Source organism: Buteo buteo, chromosome 21 (assembly GCF_964188355.1).
Source record: "Buteo buteo chromosome 21, bButBut1.hap1.1, whole genome shotgun sequence".
NCBI classification, from domain to species: Eukaryota; Metazoa; Chordata; class Aves; order Accipitriformes; family Accipitridae; genus Buteo; species Buteo buteo.
Genome location: NC_134191.1, coordinates 4,859,944 through 4,883,815, shown reverse-complemented (window position 1 = coordinate 4,883,815; position 23,872 = coordinate 4,859,944). Strand labels below are relative to the sequence as shown.

The window sequence follows — 23,872 nt, the reverse complement described above, 5'->3', positions numbered from 1 at the left end:
ATAACTGGATCAGTCTTGCATTAAGTGTTGCAGAAATGCATAGTAATCTAGTCCCTGTCTTGAAGATACATTCTACAGAAATGAGGCAGATGTGGGCTGAGAAAACAGTTGCTGTACACAAAGTGGTTACTGAGAGTTCTGAACAATTCTGTGTATTTTATCATTAAGTTATGCAGGAAATATTATTTACAAGATTGTCAATCGGATTAAAAAGCACCCAAAACTCAAATGATATTAAGATCATCTAGTACAAAGGGTGCTAACTAATTTTTTTACAACAGTAAATGTAATAATTACACAGAATATTAGTAAAAAAATTGCCTGGAACTAGAGAAATAAAATCTGTTGGGGTAAAATATCCTGTAAAATACGTGACAGCAGGAAGATAGTAGGTCTGCATATATTGTGGCATAAGCTTAGTGTGGTTCCCTGAACTAGTGTTTTTTCTGCATAATAGAAGAAAAAAGGTAACTAAATTGTAAATAAGTTTAGTTGATGTTGCTCAGGTGGGAGGACTTAGCTGGTACTTGATGCTTATACAAAAGTCTGTGTTTGTAAGACTTGGAGACCTTCGGTGTGCACTTTATAGGAAAGTCAATATCTGGGGTGATCATTCTACTTGTAATAAAACTTGAGTTTTTTAAGAAGTGGTATTTGAATATGTGCATAAATGAGATTATATGAAGAGTAAGAAATCAGAATAAGGTAAGAATTTACATACTGGTACACAGTGCAGAAGCGCAGTAAGTGGAATAGTTCAGTAAATGTACCAGTTAATTCTTACCAGCCAAAAGTAACTTCAAGAAAATTTTCAAGTGGAAGAGGGAAATATAATAAAAATACCATCTACTTTTCATTTTGTATTTATAGATAAGCCACTGCTGGTGGTTTGTGGAAGTTTTGAAGCCTTTCAGTTACTTTGTGCATATTGCTTTCTGCTCTGCTATTCAGGAATTTAATTCTTGAATGAAGAATCTGTTGTAAACTTGTACTTTTTTGTTCTGTGGTGAGTTTGCCTTTAAAAGAAAAGAAAATGAGAAGTACTTGAGTTTGGTTTTAGATAACTATATTAAGAAGTATACTTTCCTGAAAAACTCTGAATCGTAGTTCAGATTTTTTCTGTTCTGTGGAACAGCTGTATTCTGTTGGAGTCAGCTGAATATTTATCAGCAGAGATCAGAATTAGTCCCTTGATGATTACATATACTACTTTAATGTCTTCATCAGCTGTCCGTTTCCATAACTAAGTCTTAATCTTTTTTTATTCCTGGCAATAGCAGTAGTAATTTGCAAGTAGTAGAGGTGAACACTCATACTACTGAAGTAGATGTAGTTCTAATGTATTACAGTTTCCGTGGTTCTCAAATGCGCTTGTCATGCTCACAAGGAGAGCAAAGACTTAATTTAGGCTGACAACAATCAGCAAGTGAAAATGGAAAAATACCTTCTGTGCTTGTGGGAAATACCAGTTTTTCCTCTTTTGAGGTCTTCAATATATTTTTAATTAAAGTGAAAGGTAACATGAGGTCAAATCCTCCTGCAGATAAAACGTGAGAGTGTTTTAATTTTACATGAGTTATCAGGTGAAAGTGAATAGGAAGAGCGCTTGCCAGCGTGTTTTCCTAACAAGAGTATACCGTTTACAGCAAAGCACAATGCTCCAGTAAATTCGCTGTGCTGTATCACCTAAAGTTTAAAATTTATTGCTCATTCAGAAACACCGATAAAGAATCTAGCACTTGCTTATGGTTTTAATTTAATGTTAGGTTGAAGGGTTTGTCTGCTTGCCAGAAGCATTTAAGAAGCTAGTCTGCATTGATGCATGGGGGATTTTACTGTGTAAATCTGTCATCATTGTTTGGAATTTCCCATGTTAATCTGCACTGTGTGGATGGTGAAAATAGCAACAGTATGCAAAATGATGACACTAAAATTAATTGCATCAAAGTAGTGAGTATTAAAGTAAAGCACGGGAATTAGAAAAATAAGTTTAAAATCCAAAGAATATTTGAAGCAAGAGTGGAATTAAGTAAGGTATGTTCTTTTATCTGGTACATGGGTGCAGCTGCTTAAAGGAATGGCTCTCTACATCACACATCTTATTCTTCCTTATCTGTAGCATTAATTTTGTGGTTAGATTAGTGATCTGCTTCACCTCCCTGTGTGTGGGATTGTAGGAATGTGTGGGAGCAGCACACATTTTGGTGTAGACCAGGTATAAGGTTAAGTATGTGGTGGGGTAGCGCCCTCCTTCTCTGTGCTGTGATGAAATCCCTGCTGAACCACAATGTAGCTAATCTCCCCCTTAATGGGAAGTCAGTGTTACCAGCTTTCTACCCCAGAATTTTTCAGAGGTATTTTCTGAAAAAATTGAAAGCCATTTCTCTACCATTGAGCACTCTTTGTTAAGAAGCAATCTTTTTTATTTTTATAATAAATAGTGAAGTAGTAACTCTTGTAAAAAATCTGGTATGTCAAATGGCAACAGGGTTTTGGGTTTGGTTTTTTTTGTGTGTGTGTGTGAAAATGCTGGGGATTGTGTTTTACAGGCAGTTCTTAGCAAGATTTTTAGCTTGTGCACCCCCTTCTATGTAACTGTGTACTTCCAGGTATCCTTGTTTATACCTAATCAATATACCTGAAATTAGGGTGTGCTAAGTAAGGCAAAGATTACAACAAAACAACACCAAAAGAATAATAGAGAGAGTAGGCTCTGTCTACTGTCTTTCCATCCCAAAGAACAGAGATAACCAAGGAAGGAGATGAGTGAGGGGAAGAGAGTGTCGTCAGTCTCCTTTCCCCCAGAGGACTGCAATCCATCAATTCCTCTGGATAGCTTTAGCTACTGACTGTGCTGGAGAGGACCTCTTTGATGCATGCTCCGGTTGCTGCGCTGCTGCCAGGGAGTGGGACACTCAGTCCTGGGCAGGCTCCTGACGCTGGCTCTCAGGTGCTGCCTTTTCCACAGACTGGGGGAACTACCCTGGCTGGGGCTTCTCATGCCTGGGGATAAGTTCTGTGCTCTCTGGTGGTAGAGATGGGCCTTTGGTTTGAGAAATGGCATGTTCCATCTAGTCCACAATATTCCTGTTTGGATACATCTTGCACCAAGGCTGTGGAAGAGCACACTGGCAAGCGTGCCACCTTGCACAGGGATTTGAATTGGATACATGATTGCTGGGTGCACTTCATTTTCTGTGCCTTTTGACTTTTCAAATAGTTTTGGAGGTATCATTGATAGACCAGACTAGAAAAGGAATTAACTTGTTTTGGATGAAACTTTAATTTTGCTTCTGACAGCCTGGGGAAATGACTGTGTCCTAGAGTATATCTTCATCTTCTGTGAGCTCTGGAGCAAGGCACAAAAGAGAAGAAACAGTTATTAAAGTTGGCAAGTTATTTCACTTAAGGACACCTGTTTCCTACTAGCAAGTCTCTGTGGCAGTGTAATCTAAGTCAACAATAATTGGGGGGTGGGGGTGGGGGGCAGGAATCTAATGTAAATGACTTGTATATCTTGTTACATGTTAAGTGAATCCTTCCAAGATTGTCCTTTGGTTCTTTCCTTCTGTGTTTTGAGGACTTTGCCTTAAAATCAGTTTAGCTGAACATGAAGTGTTTGCATCCTAAATATACTATTTTGTACTTTTTAAAATTTCTGCTTATCAGAGAGCTAGTAGTAGAAGAAGGGTGGAGAGGGAAGTGCTCCCTTCTTTTACTGAGTTCTGGTGTTTCTTTTATGGCCTGTTCAATGAACAGAATCAATAGTACATCTACTTTGTTTTCATTTTACGTTCTTTGTGGTATATAGCATGTCTCCAAAACAGATGGCGTCCTCTTAAAATTTAAACCAAGTAATTTTGTAATGAACTTAAACACTGTGCAGTCTGAAGACAGACATCCCACCAGGACTCCTGGGACTCTTAATGTTTTAAGTACATAGCTAGGTCTCTAGAAGCTTAACATCCCTTCAATATAATGTTTTTCTTAATTAAACCTGTAATCTGTGAAGCAATTCCAGAAAGATTTATGAAATAATTGCCGTACCTTCATTTCAGGAGGTAGCCTTATTTCAGGCACTCTGAATTATTCTTCCTGTTCTTCAGTTAATTTTAGGTATTGTCCTGGCTTACCTTCCATGAGTCTTACCGAAGTTTGAAACTTAAAATCCTGTAGAGTTTGTCTAAAGTGTGTAAGCCATGTGTACTACCGTAGTGTTCTCTCTGATGTTTTAAAATAGTTGCTAAAAAGGGGAGACAACCCTAGTTGTCTTCTGCGCTTGTGGATACTTGTAGTCCAATCTGCACTTAATGTCCAGGTCATGTAGTAATGTCAGGGATGACAGTGTTGTAGCAAAGGATGACGGTGTTCCAGTGTAGTACTAAATACGCGAGAAAGAACTGTATCACTTGTTCAACATGGATAGTTTTTCTTAAAAACAGTAGGGGAAGCACTGTGTTTGTATGAAGGAGGTAGGGATATTGCAGCTACAGCTTTGTCTCCTTTCTTGTTCTAATTCTCTGAAAGGTAATGTTTTTCTGTGATTCTTCAGACGGCAAGACGACTTTCCTCTTTGTTTCAGGTTCTTAAGTTGCCTTTCACTATTACTTTTGTTACTTGGTTTTTAATGTTTGTCAAATCTTGCCCAGAGAACTTGGTTAAACATTTCTGGTTTTCTGCTCTTTTTGTTGAAACTTCAAGTCTCCCAAAGTGAGTTTACCAAGTGGCAAAAGAATCAAATATAAAAACTTGTCCAATGGTCGGAAGAAAATACCAGTTAATTCTCAGACATACAACAAACATCTCAATAGTGCGAGCTATTGACAGAGGGTTCACCTCTTTCACAATAACCAGTGCGTTAAAGGAGAAAACTGCTTTCTTAGTTTCATCAGTACAAACAGTTTGAGTAAGCAGGAGATAAGGGAATAGGGGGAAGTCTTTTGCGCTCTGGGAGTGATAGGATTAGATTATTTCCATGTAAAATGCAATTATTTTTTTTTATATGCACATTTGGAAAAAGATTAATTCTGTCCAAATCATGTTAGTAGAGAAGCAATTGTACCTTGCAAGCAACTTTGTGCTAGTAATTCTTCTTTTAAATCAAAGCATAGCATCAGATTACTTGAACTGCTTTCTGTCTAAGGTGACCTCTGCCCCTTGTTGAAGAGTGCTGTTTATCAAATAGAATTGGTGGATTTCTAAACTTGGTTGATGTTGCTTGGCAAGCTTCAGTTGATCTGTAGTAATGGATTAGTTCCAACAGAAAATCATGTAGTTCAAGTACAGGTGTGAAATAATTTGCTTCTATTGGAGAACAAAGTTTTTTAGGATTGTGTTCTTCCTTGTTTCAGCTCTGGTAATGCTAGGTTATGTCCCTTGTCTAAATTAATTTATTTTTTTTAATTCTTCCTTCCCTGTGCAATGGAGATATTTTTGCTACCTCATCAACTTTCAGTGAATAAGTACGTTATTGTAGTACTGTTGTGACTGTAGAGTTTCCTTACATTCCTTTGTGTCTTTCTTCATAGGGCTTAACTTTTTTGTCTTTGCTTAGTAATTCTGACCCCGTCCTGGGGTTTTGTGTGGTTGGGGGGGGATTTTTTTTTTTTTTTTTTTTTTTATTGGTGGGATTTTTGCATAGCCAGTCATTTTATTTAATCTCTGCTTGCTCATTTCATGTCTTATGTCTTCCCCCACTCCTTTTTAGCCTTTTCTTATGCTGCCTCTATAGGTAAATATTCTCAAAACTTGCTTGTGTTTCTTGTATTATTGGCTGTTCGGTCAGGTGCTGTCTGCTTTTCTGTTTGATTTCTGTAAAACACAACTGACTATCTTCAAACACTGAAGTGTCTTCCATCCGTGTTTCTCTGTTATGTTTCTAATTTTTTACTTAAATTGCAAGGTCATGGACTGCATTCTGGTACAACATTATGGTGTTAAACATCTTTTCATACCTTAAAGCACAGTTATTAGCATATATTAAATTTAGGACATAGTGTCATATATTTAAGTAATGTACAAAGACTGCTGTTGGACTCTGTGTTGACTTCTATGCTTTCATCTGTTGCTTGACTATTAAATAAAGGTGCTTTTTTTTTTTTTAAAAAAAAATAAATTGTTGAGGTAAACTACCAGCATTTACATTGGTCCTGGGAGAATTTGAGGTGTGTGGTCCTGCTATGATATATGTATCTATACAAGCTATAGTTCTGAAGTGTGCTGTGGTTGCTTCTTTTCAGCCATTCATTACTGCCTTTGGTGACTTTTTTTCCCTTGGTAGGTGCTTTTTTAATAAAATCAGTTTCTTCCTGTAATGTTCTGTATGTCAGAGCAAAACCTTTAGGTTGATATAAGGGAAGGATGGTGCAGGAGCTGGTGGGAGGGAGACAGAGGACTCTCTATTTAAGAAAAAATGCCAACTTTTTCTTAAATACTCCAAATAATCATTTGGAGTATTTATCTTTGAAATCACAGGCTCGTTAGCCCAGGGGAGCTGTCTTTGTACAGATGTATTTACACAGGATGACCCAGATACTGTGGTGAAAGATGTTTTAGATATACATAAAAAAATGTATATAATTTCAAAGTTGTCATTCTCTAGAATGAAAGTACACTGAACCAAACTATTTTAGGATCAACTAATTTTTTTGAAGTTTTGTTTCTGAAGATACTTGTACAGATCATACAGTGTTCACAGGAATTTTTTTTCTTTGAGTGGCTATAAAAAAGCTCTCAAAGTTGCTAATACAAATTCACAAGTTAGTGTAGTGGACAGGAGAAGCATGGTTTAGAAGGCGTTAAGTGTGCATTTAGAAAAGGCTGATTATGTACAATGCTGAGTGGGTAGAGCAAGTATTTATAAACAACCCTGCTCAGAAGAAAGTATGAATAATATTTTCTCCATGGAATTTCTTCAATTTCATTTCTTTACAGAGCTTAAAGTGTTTGTCAGTCATTTTCCAGTGTATAAAACTTAAGTAAGTTGTACATAAATCTGTGTAAAGGAGTTTTCTTGCACTTCTGTTTGGCTCTTGATTTAACTGCAGAAGGTATTGACCAAACTTTGCTCATTTTCCTTGTCTCCCATTTTGTAACAAAGCAGCTAAAATAGACGTCTTGCATCCTAATGCTAGAGTTGTTCTCAGGGAGCTTGTGATACATGTGGAAGACTTTTCTTGAAAACAGATATTTGCCATTTGTTTATCTCTTCTCACTACTGTCGTCTGGCTAAGTGGTCTTTCAGTGTATGCTGATAACTTAAAATTTCTAGAGGTGTAGCTATAGATTGCTTTGATAATTAGGAGGATATGCCATTTTTAATCTTAAATTTTTGTGCTGTGTTGGCTAACAGTTCTACCCACTGTTTCTGAACTAATTGATTTTCTGTATGGATGAGATGCAAGTGAGTTTCAGGAGTTTAGCTGATACCAACTTCTGTATGTCATTTTCATAGACTGGTAAAACAGGAAAGGTAACTTTCCTCTTTCAACACTCAGTTTTAATCACTTCCACTGAAGTAAATGGAAATTAAGAAAATATTGCTGTCCCTGCAGAAATGACTTTTTTTTTTGTCAGACGTGAGTTCATTATTTTCACAAATTTTTTTTCACATACACAGATACTTCTCAGTTTTGTAGATTGATTTGAGTGTAGTCTTTCATAAACAGTTTAAAAACAGTCTTCAAACTTTGTGGTACGTTGTCACAAGTGTAGGGAAGCTTCCTTAGCAGATATGCATAAGTAAGGTTGCTTGAAGTAAGATTCTTTCATATAAATCCTTTATTAATCCACCTTGTGTATTGTATTTCTTTTCTGAAGACTTGTTCAGAGTCAGCTTAAACTAGAGGCATAGTACACAGCTGTCTAGGAGGTAAACTGTCAGTATCTGGTAACATGGTGGTAGATGCTGCTGTCGCTGATGAAGGGACCTGGCTTTGGGGGAAAAGGCAGCAATTGCAGTTCTGGGTGAAAGCAGAAGCAGAAACCTGCTTTCCAGAGCTGCTCCCTCTTGCTTTCAAAGTATTTTCTTCCTCCTGTAGGAGTAGTCTGTAGTTCTGCCCCTTTCCTGGCGGGGGTTGGCAGACGCAGAATGCTAAGTAGATGAGGTTAAGAAAGAGGGAAGAGGTATTGCTGCTTTCTGTGTTGGTAGGAAAGGCAGGGAGGTAACTGCAGGATGGTGGGCAGAAGTTGGAGATTCTTCATCCTAGGATAATAATAGAAGGGTTGGGCCTAACAGAAACAAGTGACCTGCATTGTAGCTTCCAGAAACCTTCCTCCTTCTTCCTGCCTTCCAGGAATCCACTGTGATGCCACTGCAGGACTGAGTTTTGCCTACATGGTTGAAGAATCTGGAGCTGACTCAGTCTTTTGTGGTGCAAATAATATTTCCTGTTGAGTGGCAGGAATTCCCATGTAACTTACTGGTACTGGGATAAAACTCACCAGAAACCAGTTGCATAGGTTGAAAGTGCTTCAAGACCATCATCTAAATGGGAGCGTGTTTTAATGTTTAACTTACAACACTGAGGTCAGGAGATTATGCTCTAGAAGCACGAGACACCTCTGTGACTTCGAAGGAGTTGCTTATGGTACGAACTGCAGTTACATCTATGATTGCAACATGAATGTACCCCTTGCTTTTAACCAGTTAGCTTTCATGCTGCTAGTAGTCCAGCTACAGCAGCAGGGAATTCAGCAGTGTTGAAAAAAACAGCTTGAGAAAGAGAGTAAATGTCTAAACAGCAAGCCTGTCCTGAGCTCCTGCTGCTGTGGTTACACTGCTTCTAACAACAGCTTGTTTAGTTGATTTAAAGCTGGTGTTGCCATATCTGGGTTAGCTGTAGTCGGGCTTGTGACTGCAGGATGAGTTTATCTTTAAACTCTGCTTCTGTTTGTAAGCTGGACTGTGTCACCTGGTTGGCAGTCATTTATTAAGTGTTTCGAAATACAGGATGAAAGATGCTTTTTATGTCAGTATTGCAGTGTATTGCAAGTGCAAGTTCTCAGCCTTTTTATAACAGAAGAAGTACTAATTAAAAATACTTGGGTTTAAAACAAGTGACAGTTCTCTAGACTTCTGTATAGGGGCAAAATGTTACTTACTTTGTTTTCTGTAGCTTCAGCATTGTAAAGAGGAGCTGGTGAGTACTGCTTTCAGGCAGTAGATTCCATTTTAAACTTTTTATGTTGTTGGTTTGTTTCAGCAACACTGATGGGTTAATAGTCTATGAAAAGATAAGTGTTACTATTTAGCAAGAAATAAATAAGAAAACAAAGAACAGCTCAAGTTTTATAGTGTGAAAAAATATCTAAATGGGGTTGTCAAAGAATGTTTAGAATAATAGTAGAATCCCCTTTCATGAGGCAAGTAAAGCTCTTGGGATGCTCTGTAGGGAGTAATTCCACTGTGGCATGGGGTTATTTACTAGGACTTTTCTGTCTGTGTTTTGTGATGTGCTTATGTAATAACAAATCACAGATTTAAGAAAGCTTTGGTCTCAGGGTGGTAGCACTGCGGAGTCGGATAGCTTTTTAATTTAACATTTGTAGTAGTAATGCCTAATATTGTACACTGGAAACGTAGTATTCTGCTTTGGCTGTATAATGCTAATTGGAGCAATAATCCAGTGAGACTCAATGATGATGTTTAATCTATCCATGCCATTCCCTTTTGGGACCTGTTTCTTCTTTATTTCTGTTTTTGTTTCTGGTTTTACTATTATGCACTAAGTCCTGCGTACCCCTCTGTTGTGAGGTGCTTAATGGTTTCTTGTGAAGGAAAAGGGAGGTTTGCTTTCCTCTTCGGATTTCCCTCCATTCTTGCGAATTTATCACTCCTAATAAAAGATGGGGGTTTCGTGTTTGAATCTCTGTAGGTAAACCTGAGCTAAGTTTTTCCCCTTTTCATCTCATAATTATTTCTTTGAGACCAAGGAGAAAATAAAGGCAAAGATAACATGGCACTGTTTTTCTGGTGAAAGTAGGCTAATATGACTTCATTGGCCTGTGGTTTTGTATTTGGTAGTACCTCTGCTTGAGAATAGCATGCAGGACACAAAACGTCGCTCTGCTGGGGAGTCACCACAGATAGCTCACAGCAGAAATAGTTGTAGCAGCCTGACAGAAGGTCAGATGATAGGTGGGGTTGAAAATAGTCAGGGCTGTTTCAGCTAGCACAGCCTGTAGAAATACAACCTTTGGCTAAATAGTATTTTTTTCAGCAGGACCTGAAGGGCTGTCCAGGGGTTCAGATTTTATGCTTGTTTGATTTGAGCCTGTTCATTCCAGATTGCGTATGTTATAGATAAATGTCAAAGATAGTTTTCTCTCTTTCTTTATTGTTGGTTTGTTATTCCCCCTGTTTCTTCTTTTTCTCCAATAGCATCTCTGTCCTGTAGCTGTGAAAACTCCTGCATCAGCGTTAATAGAATGAAATTGATAGTAACTGAACTAAATCAGTTGCTTTCCAGTTGCTCCCTACTCTGCTAAGAAATGCACTAGCCGGAGGAGGCTCAGAACTTCTGTGACTGTTATGTGGGGCGATTGGTGTAGAAGAGCTTTCTCAGCAGTTTCCCACCTTGTCCGTTGTATGCAGTGTGAGAGACCTGTTTTCTTGAAAATTTCAATATATAGAATTCTATAGATGATAAATCTTTTAAGGTGTAAGGCAGAAGGTAATTTGGAAAGATCTTAATAGACTACTTATTTTTCAGGAGTCAAAGTTGTTTTGCTCAAATATTCATCAGCAAGTACTGACTGTGATACAAAGTAGACTTGCCATTCAGAGAAAAAGAGGTACTATTAAATGCTTTTAAGGTGCATGGATACTGAGCAGTTAGTACAGAAGGCCTTTCTGTAAGATTTTGTAACGCTGTGTACAATTGCTGTATGGTTTCCAGACTTGAAACATTTCTTTTTTTTGTTTGTTTTTTCCCTCCTCCTTTTATGAGCTCAGTGAAAACTTCAGGCAGCATGTAGGCTCACTGGTAAATTGTATAGAATGCATGCATATTTCACATTTAGGTTTGAATTGTAAGTGGATATTGGCTCTTTAAGGAAATGGCTTACCCTGTTGTTAATGACAATTGACTTGTGTAATATTGTTCTACTGTAATTATTTAAATAGTTGCCATGGTTTAAATTCAGGAAGAAAAATAATACCATGTTACTTGCCTCGTTTATCTTAGGACTGGCATACCAGTGTGAATGTTGTTTTGCAGACATGAAGTTATGCTGTTGTTCTGTGGTTTTAGAAGTGACTTGCATATGTCCTAATTCTTGTGTTTTATGCAGGGTTCAGTGGTCTCAGTTTAAAGGCTATTTTATTTTCAAACTGGAGAAAGTAATGGATGATTTCAGAACCTCAGCTCCTGAACCAAGAGGGCCCCCCAATCCAAATGTGGAATATATTCCCTTTGAAGAGATGAAAGAAAGAATCCTGAAAATTGTCACTGGATTTAATGGGTATGTATCATTTGTTTTCTAAAATCAGGATAACAAAAATATTTTCCCAATTTTTAACCTAGTAGTTTGTACAATCTATCTGTGACTGTTCATTTTGCTTCCTAAAATAGATGAGCAGAAGCAAATACATACCTTGGAAATACATTACAGTAGTTTCAGAACTTTCACTTTATTATTCTGTCTTTGATGAAAATTATGACATCCTGTGACATGTCAGTCACTTCAGTTTTTTCAGTATGTAGTTAGTTTTTAAGTAATACAATTCAATGAAGCATGGTATTACACTATGTGCATTTACTGTCTATTTTACCTGTTAAAAGTCAGTTTTCTTTCAATATATTTTGAAATACCTAATTGAAAGAAGTTTTTTGGCGTTCAGTTCTTAATTGCTTTGTGGCAGTTCAGTAGTTTTTGAAGAAGTAATGCTGTGATAAACACGATGTGACCAGGAGGCAAGGTATACCTGGTTTTGAATTGTTAAATGGTGCCAGAATCAAATTTATAGATTGAATGATACTTACTAATTGAGAGACTTGGGGTATTTGATCTATTGCTGACTGTCTTAGATTAAAGTGTATACCCTTTGCTGGTTTCATAATCATGGAAGTTTTGTTTTGTTTTAAAATAAAGCTCCTGAAATTTTTTTTTGTCTGTTATTTGGTGTGTCTTTTTTAATAGCTGATGTAGTATTTTTCTTGTTTCTAAACTGGATTACGTACTTAACGTAAGCTGAGTCATCATGCTTGTGGGTCTCCATGCTTCCTTAAGGAGAGACTTTTTCAGCATTTTTCTCAGCTTGTCAGTAAATGGGCATACTATAAAGCTTGCCTCCCTGTTACCCTGAAATTTCAGATGTGGAGGTGCTACTAACATGTCCATATTTTGATGCTAGGTTAATAATTTTTACTGTCATTGTTCCCTACTACTTAATTTATTTGAAGTTTAGGTGTCTCTTAAAAGTCAGATCTCATCTTCCCCCTCCAAATTGCTTTCATGTAGGATACTTCTAAGAATGTGAAATTCAGCTGGTTCTCAGCCACCCAATACTTATACTGGGCTACTTCGCTGAAGGAATTTAAAAACAAACCTGTCCTTTATGCCCGAGTGTGCCTCTGTTTTGCCTCCTCCAGCTTTTTGTTAATGTTTCACTGCCCACAAAATTTGTAATGTTCTCGCGCAGAGACAGCTAATGAATGGGCTGCTGTTATCTTCTGTTGTTCCAAAGTGTACTAAACAAAACACTGGGTGACCAAGTCTGGAGCTTACTCTGTGGCTGTGCTATTTTGATCTATTGCTGTAACACTTAAGAGCGCTCAACTTCCTCATGCTTTGAAGTGAACCACACAGTCTTTGAGGAAGCAAACTGCAAGCTAGTTACCTTAAAGAAAATAATACAACCGGATGTTTCTGAATCTGGGATTGTAGAATAGTTCATTTAGTAAATCCTACAATTCCTACAGTGAGGATATGATTGGGAAAGCTGAATCATGTGGAGAAGCGTCCAAAAAGTAACAGCAGCAGGTTTGGGTTTGTGCAATTGGGTATATTCAGACTTCTTAGAGTTGTGGATGTCGTTTCAGGGTGCCATAGTGGAGAAGGAAGCTACTTGATGTCACTTTATTATTAGGATGTTTTTTACTGGTGTTTGTTGAAAAGAATGAGGGAATGAGGTGGTTAAAACTAACTAATTTTTTTAAACTTTTTTTTTTTTTAAAGTCAAGTAACAAATTAAGAATGACCCCTGTTTTGGGGTCTTTCTAGATGTAGTGTCTTTTAAAGAAAGCACAAACTGGCTGTTTTAACCTTACTGTATCTTACTTGACATTGTGTAATATGCTTGCAGAGCCAGATTCTCATGCTATTCTTTAGAATTGCTTTGGAGTAGGAACTTCTTAAAAGGCTTGCCATTTTCTTTATCCTTTGCTAGTGAAGCAGAAAGTTCCAAGGTAAGTTATTGGGGATCTCTGATCACAGAGGAGTCTTCACAGCATGAATAAAATAGCCATAATCATAATCCAGATTTTCATTTATGTGTGTTTTTTGCTACAATCTAATATAGCTGTTGTAAGTAATTTTCCCAGATCCCTTTTGAATCCTGTCCATATGATGAATTTTTGGTTTGTAATTCATTCTGAGCTATAGCGCTAGGAAGTGCAGTTTTGAGTGTGTTTGTATAGAATTTTAAGTGGTTAGTTTATGTAGGCAGATTAGGACTATTCATGCAGCTCATGTACTGAACTAATTAAATTTCTAAGCATTTAAGGTCAATTCTCATACCGCTCGCAAACTTTTACGTTGGTGTTCCTGTACAGATTTACACCAATTTCAATTACTTCTATTTTAAAATCACATTGTTAAACTATTTTAAAATAATAGTTTTACAGAAAAGAATTCATGAGGTGAAGTTAACTTCGGGTTTTGCCAACTAAAAACATTTATGAATGTTAAATTACATGCAAAGGAGGACATAGTGTGACACTTGGTGCCATCTGCTGCTCAATAAATGAAGTTCAGTTTACTGTGGAAAAATTTGGAGGGAAATGAACTGGTTTTGGCTTTTGGTTAAACTTTTTATAACTGAGAGTAAAATAGGAGGGCAACTTTTACTTCTGGAGTTAGTTGCAGGCTGCACACTGTCTTGACTATGCTTATTCCCCAAGTAGCCAGAACTGTATTGATGTTCACAAAATACTTCATGCCTTAGTACTCCAGGTACTAAGTACCACGTGTCCAGTAAGGTACAGCTAAATACAAATTAGCCAGGCAGTGATTCTCCAGGATGTCTTACTGATTTGGCTGATGAAAAAGAATTTAAAATTTCTGTGTATTTTTGTTTCTGTGAAATAAATTGATTTTGAATGGACAGCCTAGGCTATTAAAAAAAATTACAAAGTCTCTTTAATTATGGACTTTTCAACCCCAAACCAAAACAGCCATCAATGAGAAGTGATAGACACAATTACTGCTGTACTTATGTGGAAAAGTTAACAGATACAGTAAATTGTTTGTGACTGAGTCAGAGTTGGGAATTTCCTTAAAAGAGGGCACTACGCAGAAGCGGAACATGAAGAATGTGGGTGTCAGAAAGATTACTCATTGACCAAAAGCGGCTGAACAGCAGCACTATTTGATTGATACTGAGGAAGCTTTAGGGAAATTAATGACAGAACCATTGTCAAACTTAAGAGCCTTCATGTAATAAACTGAATTAAAAGGAACACTTGTTCCTGGTTTATTCTGGTCTGTACTTAGCAAATTTTGGGGATGGGGATGGAGATACTTCTGGGTCAAAATAGGGAGATGAAGTGTATTTTGCCTGCCTGCCAAAATACTTGGTTTCTGCCATTTTACTTGCTTTTAAGCAATAACATTTCAAAACAAATGTTTTAGAAGTACTGTCATCTTAGAGTATTACTTTTTGCAAGCATTTAATGTATTTAGTGCTTTATCAGCTGTAAGTTAACTCTCCACAGCTGATTGATGGAGATTAACTTCACCATCTTTCTATTCTTAGAAGTCAAGTAAAGATAAGTTGGTATGGTGTAATTCAGGGTGAATAGCAAGGGAAGGCAATAACTAGTACGGTAAACGTGATATACCTTCTGTGTTTTTTCACATAGCTGTGTTGGAACCAGGGCTAAGGGTGGTTGCATTGTAGCCTACCTCCTTATGGTTTTCCAGCTGAGGATTATAACTTCCTCAGTAACATCATATACAGGCAGTTCTGAAAAACATAATTAAATTGTTGATACTTGGTCACTCTCTTTCTGATTACTGCTTGCTTTTAGTTAAAGTGAAGTGTCATGTAGTATGATTAATTATAGCTATGCTGACCTGTTTGCACTGAACTAGTGGTGGATCTGTGCATCTTTAAGATGTGGCTTTTTAGCTAATGAGCTAAGCTTGAGATACATACTGTGTTAGCTAATGAAATAAGCTTAAGATACTGTGTACTGAGTTCTTCAGAAAATAAGTTGAATTTTTACAAAAACTTAGAGTATAGGGATATATGCACACACACGTATGTAAGTCTGTATTGATACTGCTCTGCATTTGGTGTATCAGTTGTATTCCCAATTAAGAAATGCTTCTTAAGTATTGTATTGTATCAAATATTCTTCTTAGACAAATTTTTGAAATGTTCATGGCTTCAACTTCAAACAGTTAACTGTAAAAATGCATGGTTCCTTATTATTTTATAGAAATAACTTTTAAAGTATTTTACTATTTTGTCAGAAGTCATAGAAGTTTGTTAAAATATGATGCTGAATTTGCAATGAAAGTGTATGACATCTCAGGTAACTGGTAAACGTATGTAAAATGTTGCTTGTCTGAAAGGTCAGTTTCTCATTTAAGTAGGAATGAAACTGAGTGCAGAATTATCAGAAACAGAATGTGTGAATGTGATGCTTATGGATTTATATATCTTACTCTGAATTTAATTATTTTTACTGAGCTGTTCCTTGATAGATAAATATACTGTCCAGTTGTGGCAAAATAGAATATTTGTAACAGCTGAAGTATGATGGTTCTACTAATTCCAACATTTAATGCTTTTTCTGTAAATGTATTTTGTAAAACATGAAATAAACTACAAGTTGAGAATTTTTTAGCTCTAATGTGTATGACTCAAATTTGTTTTGAATCGCTTACCATTTCTGTTCTATATATTTGAATAATAAATACAGTCTTAAACTATTTTACTGTTGATGATCTGATTTCCTTTTCATTGTTTTAATGAATTGTTTGAGTTGTGGGATGATGTGTTTAGGATTCTACTTAAGAATTTTGTGGTGGTGAGCACAAAAAGAGACTGCTTTGTTACCTCAGTGTATGAGATAGGGAAAAATAAGGCCTTGAGTTACTACCCTACATTGCTAATGATAACAAATTTCAATACTGTTTTCTTCCTGTCTTCTCAGTAAGGGGTAGAAAACAATAACGTTGTTGCTTCCTAACAGTCATACTCATTAAAATATAATTAATTTGTTATAAATCTATTTCATTGCAGCATCCCGTTCACTATTCAGCGACTCTGTGAGTTGCTGACAGATCCTAGGAGGAATTACACAGGAACAGACAAGTTTCTAAGAGGTGTGGAAAAGGTACGTATTTTTCTGAGAGACAACACAGCTAAACAGTCACAACTACCACTTAAATAACTTCTGAATTAGTCTCAAAGGTCTGTTGATTTCATTATGGCTCATAGCCATAGTATAGCTAATAGCTACTCTTAAGTGTATGAGTTTGTTTCTTACCTTTTAACGTCAAAAAGCAGTTTTATTAAGACATAAAAATAAATCTCAGGGCTGTAACTGTTGCGTTTCCTAATCACTGTTCAGTACTCAAACTGTAGTTTGTGGAGGGTGTAATGTCACTTTGTATATTGAGTCCTAGCTAGAAGTAATCACATAATCAGCTGAAATAATTCAGAGTTTTTTGATCGGGCATTTCCTTCCACATTTGGGTTCAGATTAGATCCAGTAGGTGAAGGAGAGGCCTCTTCACCCCAGTGTCTTTTGTTTCAGTATTTAAATCCTCTTGTGTAGATGTCATTTAATGCTATTTTATAGCTTGTGTCAGAATGTGGGATCTTGCAAGAGTAGATAAGACTTTCAGGATGTGGTTCCACATGGGATTTTCTTGATGGCAAAATTGGCTTGAGGTTCCTACTTAAACTCTTCAGTCAAAGAAAGGTTAATTTGCAGATCGATTGGTTTTTGCTCTTCTAGTGGATGCAGTCAGGTGTGTTCTTGCAAGTTAAGATGGGAAGGAGATGGTCAGGAATAAATGATGAGACAGAGATTTCACAAAGCAGTTTCTTAGCCAACAACAAGAGCTGTGAAACCACGCCTCAGGTTTTATGGAGAACCACCATCAAAGTTCGTCTGGGTTAATTTAGGTGGCCCTGTGACAACTGCCCCATATAATTGGGCAAGTACTGATTTAAAGAGAAACTTAACTAATTTTTAAGCTAGGTTTTTAGATGTTAAAATTGATTTAGTTGCAGTGCTGTTCAAGAGGGAGAGGTGGCTAAGCAAAACGTACTGAATTAATCATTATTTCTGCCTTTGTTTATGTGGGGCCAAAATAATTTAACATTTGAAATATGGCTGTGCCAAAAATAGCTAATAGGGCTTACGCACTTTTGAATGCAGGACTTGCATACGAACAGAGCGTTTTTCCAGCAATTTCAGCATTTTGGAATACTTTGCTTTCTAGAGATACTTCAATTAGAAATTACAAGCACTTGGGCCTGAGGCTTAATGTGCTGGTCTTGTTATGACACTAACCCACTTATGAAAATACTGACTTTGAGCGTAACAATGGCCTGACCTTGGAAAGAGGGAGCAGAGATACTTCTTACATATCTGTCATCTGTTGGTAGCTTTCAACCCAGTTTTCTGTACAGCTACTTTTAACAGCTACAACCAAAATCCTGTAACTCTTAAGTTTTGGGGTGTTGTCAACAGCTGAAGCTTCTGTTTCTGAACTCTTAATATCTTGTTTGTTTATTACAGAATGTCATGGTTGTCAGCTGTGTATATCCATCTTCAGAGTAAGTATAATCTTCTTTTTCTTGAAACTTTAAGCTTGTGTTAGTAGAGGGGAGAATGTGCGCATGTGTGTCTAACATATTTCTCTTGCTGGCAGTAGCTGTATCCAAAAAACAGCCATGCAGGGTTCAGTTTTCATTATCAATAGTTAAGTCAACAGTAGTGGTAGTGTAGTGGTCTGCAAGTGTTACATGTAATACTTTGGAAATGAACAAACAGCTTTGGAATCAGATACACAGTACAGTTCAGTGCAATCCCTGAACACAAAGCTGTTACTTTACACCGTAGCTGGTGGTGGAAAAAAAATGTATGCCCACATCTGAGCCTAGTGTAATGTATAGGTAGAGAACGTCATTGAGGAGTGACGGTGAGAGGCTGTTTAAGTTGCGGGGGAATTCTGTGCAAACAAGCTTAAAGTAATTTAAAGTTCCTTTATTCATAACTTGTTTTGTTTTGGTTTTTTGTTAGGAAAAATAATTCCAATAGTCTAAATCGGATGAATGGTGTTATGTTCCCAGGAAATTCACCAGGGTACTCTGACAGGTAAGTTTAGTTTTGGCAGTTAACTTTTTCTGGATAAAAGCAAGGTAGTTCTGGAACTAGCTGATTCAGATCCCTTATCATTACCTATTCTGACCCCAAATAGGTAGCCTCAAAAATGGGGTGTGACATGGAATACTGGGGGAAGGAGGGTAGAGGAGGCATGAACATACACACTACATGCTCTATTTTTTGATCTTTTTGCAACCTCATTGTTTAGAAATTTTTTCTTGTTGTTTAAAGTCTTTATCATAGTTTGCATGTTGTAGGCAAGGAATTTTTTTACTCAATATAAAATAGCAAAGTACCTGATTCTTTTAAACAAGGTTATAGCTGCTTTCTGCCTATTAGGAACAAATTACTTAAAAGGATGGGTTAATTTTTTTATTATTATTTTTAAAGATCTAATGTAAATGGTCCTGGAACTCCCAGACCAGTAAATCGACCGAAGGTTTCTTTGTCAACTCCTATGACAACAAACGGTTTGCCAGACAGCACGGAACATAAAGAATCAAGCTTGCAGCAAACAGAAGATAAAAAACACAGGTTTGTGAGGAGTAATGTATTTTGAGTTTTTATTATTCTCAGATTTTTTCCCACTTAGATATTTAAAATATTTTAAAAGAGAATGCCATCTAAGGTTTGCATAATTAAGTCTTAACATACGAATATTTGCAGCAGGATTTGATGTGTACTTACTACTGTTTGGGCTGTCTAGATAACTGTTAGCTCAAGTTTCTGCAGTTGTAGTAACACATCTCGTAAGTTTATGGGACGTATAGTAAAAATGAAGAGTGAATAACGGAGTTCAGAAATCCACAGTTACCGTATTTGTGTCAGGATGTTAAACTATAACCAGATACGATGTTTTGTAAACATTTGCCACTGATTCTAGCAGTAGGGAGCCATCTGTAGTTTGGACCCACCGGACTATTGTGACCACTCTGCATTTTCTTCGACAATCTGGTGAAGGAGGAGTGATGGCTTTGAGGTTTTGTTATGTAATAAGTGAAATGAGCTCTACTGTTACCTCTTGAGGTGTTTAACTCGAAGTAGCTGCTACTTTTTTTTTTTTTTTTTAAAGTGTGACAAGATACAGAATGTTTTTCTTCAGTAAAAACTACAGCTGCTTTTGTTGTTTACAGTGAATCACCAGCATCTGAATCAGAAGGTGCTCAGAGCAGCCCGGTAAAAAATAAGCACTCTGAAGATGATCCTGCAGAAGCAGAAGGACATGAGGTAAAAAGACTTAAATTTGACAAGGAAGGGGAAGCCAGAGATGCACCTAACCAAACTGCCTCCAGTGAAGTTTCTTTAGGCGTGGGGGAAGAGACAGAAACATCCTCTACATCTCAGGATAAAGAAAAAGATGCTACTTGTGCCAGACAGCACTGTACAGAGGAAGAGGAGGAAGGTATTTCAGATTTTATTGTCTTTGCTCTGTGCATTTTCCAAGGAGTTGGGATTTTCTTTGCTAGAGGCCAATGCTGTTGGGATTGCTGAATGTCTCCAGTTGTGCATAAAGATGAACTGCTTGTTCATACTTCAACTTTGCATAATTTAGCAATTCTGTTATTTCCGTCTTTCTTTGTCCTACATCTCTATTTAAAAATTTATAAAATGGTACTTGAAATCTTCTTAGGCAGTAAATTACATGAGGATGGTAATGATGCACCAAGAATTTGAGGATCCCTACTTTAGGGTATCATCAGATGTTTTCATCCCTTCTCCAGAAGGGGGATAGGTGATATCTATATCTGACTGTCTTTATTATAAATAAATTACTGAAATACAGATATGAAGTTATGTTCTTTCACTGAGGAGGCTGAGCAACAGTCTCTCCAGATCCTGTTAGAACAGTGAAAATCACCTCACTCTAAGGCAGGCCCTGTACCTAACTAAAAAAAGGTAACTGCAGTTAAAAGACTGATCTTTTTCTATCTTCTGCTGAAGCTTAATTAAGTGAAGCCACCTGTTTAATAAAAAAAAAAAGGGACTTTATTTTATGGTATATTAGGATAGTTTGGCTATCGTGATGAAGCTGGCTAATACTTTACATCTTCTAATAAAACTGGGGATTGTCAGTTTTTCCTGTCCTTTGCTGTGTTGTAGAAGTATTGCTCAGTGTAGCTGGGAATGGAAAGTAGCAGGATTAAGGTATGTTTAAAAATGCCTTAGTAATACTGTACTTTCACCATTTCTAGAGTCCTTCATGTCTCCCAGAAATGTTGGTCCAGACAGAAAAGATCAAGAAAAAGACACTGAATCCTCAACTGTGAATGAAGAGACCTCTGAGGAGAGCAATCAAATGGAGGAGTCTGATCAGTCTCAAGCAGAGAAGGATTTACAATCAGATGACAGTGAAATTAGTGGATCTGCCAGTAGTGGAGCTGACTGCAGTGAAACTGAAGAGTTAGGGTCCTATGCTAGTGAAACTCCAGAAATTTCATCAGAGACCCCTATGGAAAACAGTGATGAAGCCACAGAAGTTGCAGATGAACCTATGGAGCAAGACTAATTTAAATACACTTAGATGCAGTATTTTCCATAAGGCTCCGGTTTTACACTGTATAAATAATTTTATGTAATAAAGTGGACCTTTAGTTTTACAAAAAGAAGCAGGTTGTAAAATAAACTTCTCCATGGATTGAACCTTGAAAGAGTTGTACATGATAAGAACTGTGAATACCAGCTCCTTCAGGTCCTGCTTACCGCTGAACTTTCGTTTGGTCAAATCAGTGGTTTGTGTATAGTTTTTTTTATTTAGAATAAAAGTTTTTAAACTGGAAGGTAATTATAATTTTGACAACTTTTTTGGAGATTACCACACCTAGTTGTACGTAAGCAAGAAAGCTTTTTGTCTTGTCTTTTTCTGACAGCTATAGCAGTTACTTCATATTTTGGTTACAGTTTCAACATTTGACATGTGAAATATGGGGTTTCATGCTGGTTTCCAGATTTTTATTTGACTACACACTATGAAACCTTATGTTGTGTGTTTAAAATGTGTTACATTTCACACACACATATATGCACGCATGCACACATATGTGTACCCTCACTGTTCTAAGGGGGAAATGGTATATTTTTCTGTTTCTATAAAAGATAAATACAGCAAATACTTTTTCTATAGGAAAAGACTGAGTTCACCTCTCAAGGCACTTTGTTTTGCCTCTGGAAAACAAAACAAATGAAATCTGGCCCATATGAAACCCTGGAAATACTAGCATTGTTGAAAACACCAGAGTAAACACATTCCAAGAGAACTGTTCAGATTACAACATTTTTGTATACTTCTGAGGTGCCTGAGTGAAAGGATTTCATTTATTTATGAGAAAATGTGCTTTATGTTGAGAACGTTGTAATCAAAACATTAGCTTAAACTTTTGTAGAAGAAATGTTTGACAATACGATAAGAAAATATCTTGGAAGAAATGAACAGGTACTTGCCTTTTCGAGTGCTTCTTGGAGCATTGTGAATATTGTAGAGAAGTCTCAAAATTATTCTAAGGTATGCAGATGGCATTGGTATGATCACACCACTGTATTGGAAGAATTAATATATGACCATAGTTATGTACCTGAGCTAAATGACTAAAAGCTTTAGGGGTGCATAGAAATCACCATGATTTGTATAACATTTTGGAAGTGAACTAAATATTTTTGAACATGCTACTTTGACAGCCAGTGTTACATTTTTTTCAAACCAGCTCAAAGCACAAACTACTGCTTTAAACTCTTGATATTTTCCAGTTCCCATATTTAAAGACATGCAAGCTGCAACCTCCCAGTCACAATTACTGGCTGCCAAATTTATACCTGTTTCTTCAACTGTACCTTTTTGATATTTAGAATTTTTAAATTTCTGTAAAGTAGATTTTTGTAGATTGTAATGAGTGCTCACTGCCATTGTGAAACGGTATATAATTGTATAATTTCTGTGTGTAAACTGAATGCTTGGGCTTTCAATACAGTATTCATATAAAGCAATAAATATTAATGTTATGAAATATCTGAGTACATTTTTATCAGAATTGTCCCTCTTCGGTTTTAAGTTCACATACCTGAAGTACAAAAATGACCTCCAAAATGCATGCTAATAGTTTCTTGTACTACATGGTATGCTTTGTATTGTTTTAGGGAAGTCTAGGTTTTGATTAATACCAGAATAATTTGGCTCAGTTGGAATATTTATGAAGTTATTTCTTGCTGATGTTACCTATCAGGTTCTAAGCAGACAGGATTCAGGGAGATGCTTGCCAAAAAAAAAATAAAAAATTTTATTGATTGAGGTCCCCTTACAGAAGGAAAATTGTACTTTGACTCATTTTCATTGTGCTTAAGGGTTGGATGTGTATTATAAAATTAAAGGACTGAACCAAAATGTTGAAATTAGGAAAGTTTAAAAATATAGTGATATCTTAACACTTCTTTGTTTGTTTTTGTTTTTTTTAATATTTTGCCAATGAGAACAAAATTTTAAAATTTCTAAGTTTAGAGATTTCTGAAATTTCTTTAGACTGTTTATTTGTGAAGATATTGTCAATAAACTTGTTCTTTAAGCACCTGTGACCTTTTGATATGTTTGTTTTAGCAGCACTAGTGCCACTACTGCAAAGACTTGTAGAAGAGCTTTTGAGGTATGGATCCATTTATATATCTGCAATTTTTTTTTTTTTGCAATGCCTAATAAAAATTGAAATCATGCTTTAACATCACAGTAAGCATCTTAATACTAAATATGTGCCTACATTTAAAGATTGCATTTACTAAATCAGAGAAGATTCCACCTTTCTTTTTAAATGTGGGTTTAAAAAAAACAAAACAAACCTACTGCACTTCTAAGCAGCTGTATTTTGTCAGAGGCATTACACACCTCCAGATACACAGGCAGTTGCTTTTCCGTGCGCGTGGAGGTGTAGCACTGAATCTATTTTCATAGCTTGTATTTTTCTAAATCTGGATGCTTTAAATTTCATAATTACATACACCCCAGAGCATGTTTCTGTATACAGCCATTGAGACAGAATTGGTTGTTCTGCTTGCATTCATGAAGGAAGTGTGTGGTTAAACCCCAGAAAACCAGGCAACAGGCATTATATAGTGTTTGTGGGTGTATTTCCTATTAAAAAAAACTATTATGTGGGGCCAGAATATAAATAGAAAATGTAATGGAGTTTACTTTTCAGAATACAAGGTAAAGGTCAGCCCTTAATTCCGCTCTTCATATTTAAAAAAATTGCTACTCAGAGAAGTTGATTTCCTTAAAGTATCGGAGATGCTCTGTCAGCCTTGATTTTTAACCTCAGGGA

General features: G+C 36.5%; 1 protein-coding gene across 2 annotated transcripts in view; it reads left to right on the top strand.

The window, feature by feature from the left end:
- Positions 1-23,132, top strand: part of PPP4R2 (protein phosphatase 4 regulatory subunit 2) — a 32,923-nt gene extending 9,791 nt beyond the window's left edge. Inside the window, exons 1-8 of one of the 2 annotated variants that reach the window (XM_075053536.1) lie at positions 10,779-10,794; positions 11,293-11,463; positions 16,475-16,568; positions 17,985-18,022; positions 18,489-18,563; positions 18,963-19,106; positions 19,706-19,974; positions 20,765-23,132. In XM_075053536.1, the coding sequence (XP_074909637.1) occupies positions 11,345-11,463; positions 16,475-16,568; positions 17,985-18,022; positions 18,489-18,563; positions 18,963-19,106; positions 19,706-19,974; positions 20,765-21,078 (1,053 nt within the window). In that variant the 5' untranslated portion in view covers positions 10,779-10,794; positions 11,293-11,344 and the 3' untranslated portion in view covers positions 21,079-23,132. Of the gene's footprint in view, positions 1-10,778; positions 10,795-11,292; positions 11,464-16,474; positions 16,569-17,984; positions 18,023-18,488; positions 18,564-18,962; positions 19,107-19,705; positions 19,975-20,764 lie in introns of those variants that run through there. The other variant, XM_075053534.1, reaches the window with a different exon arrangement.
- The last annotated feature ends 740 nt before the right edge of the window (positions 23,133-23,872 follow it).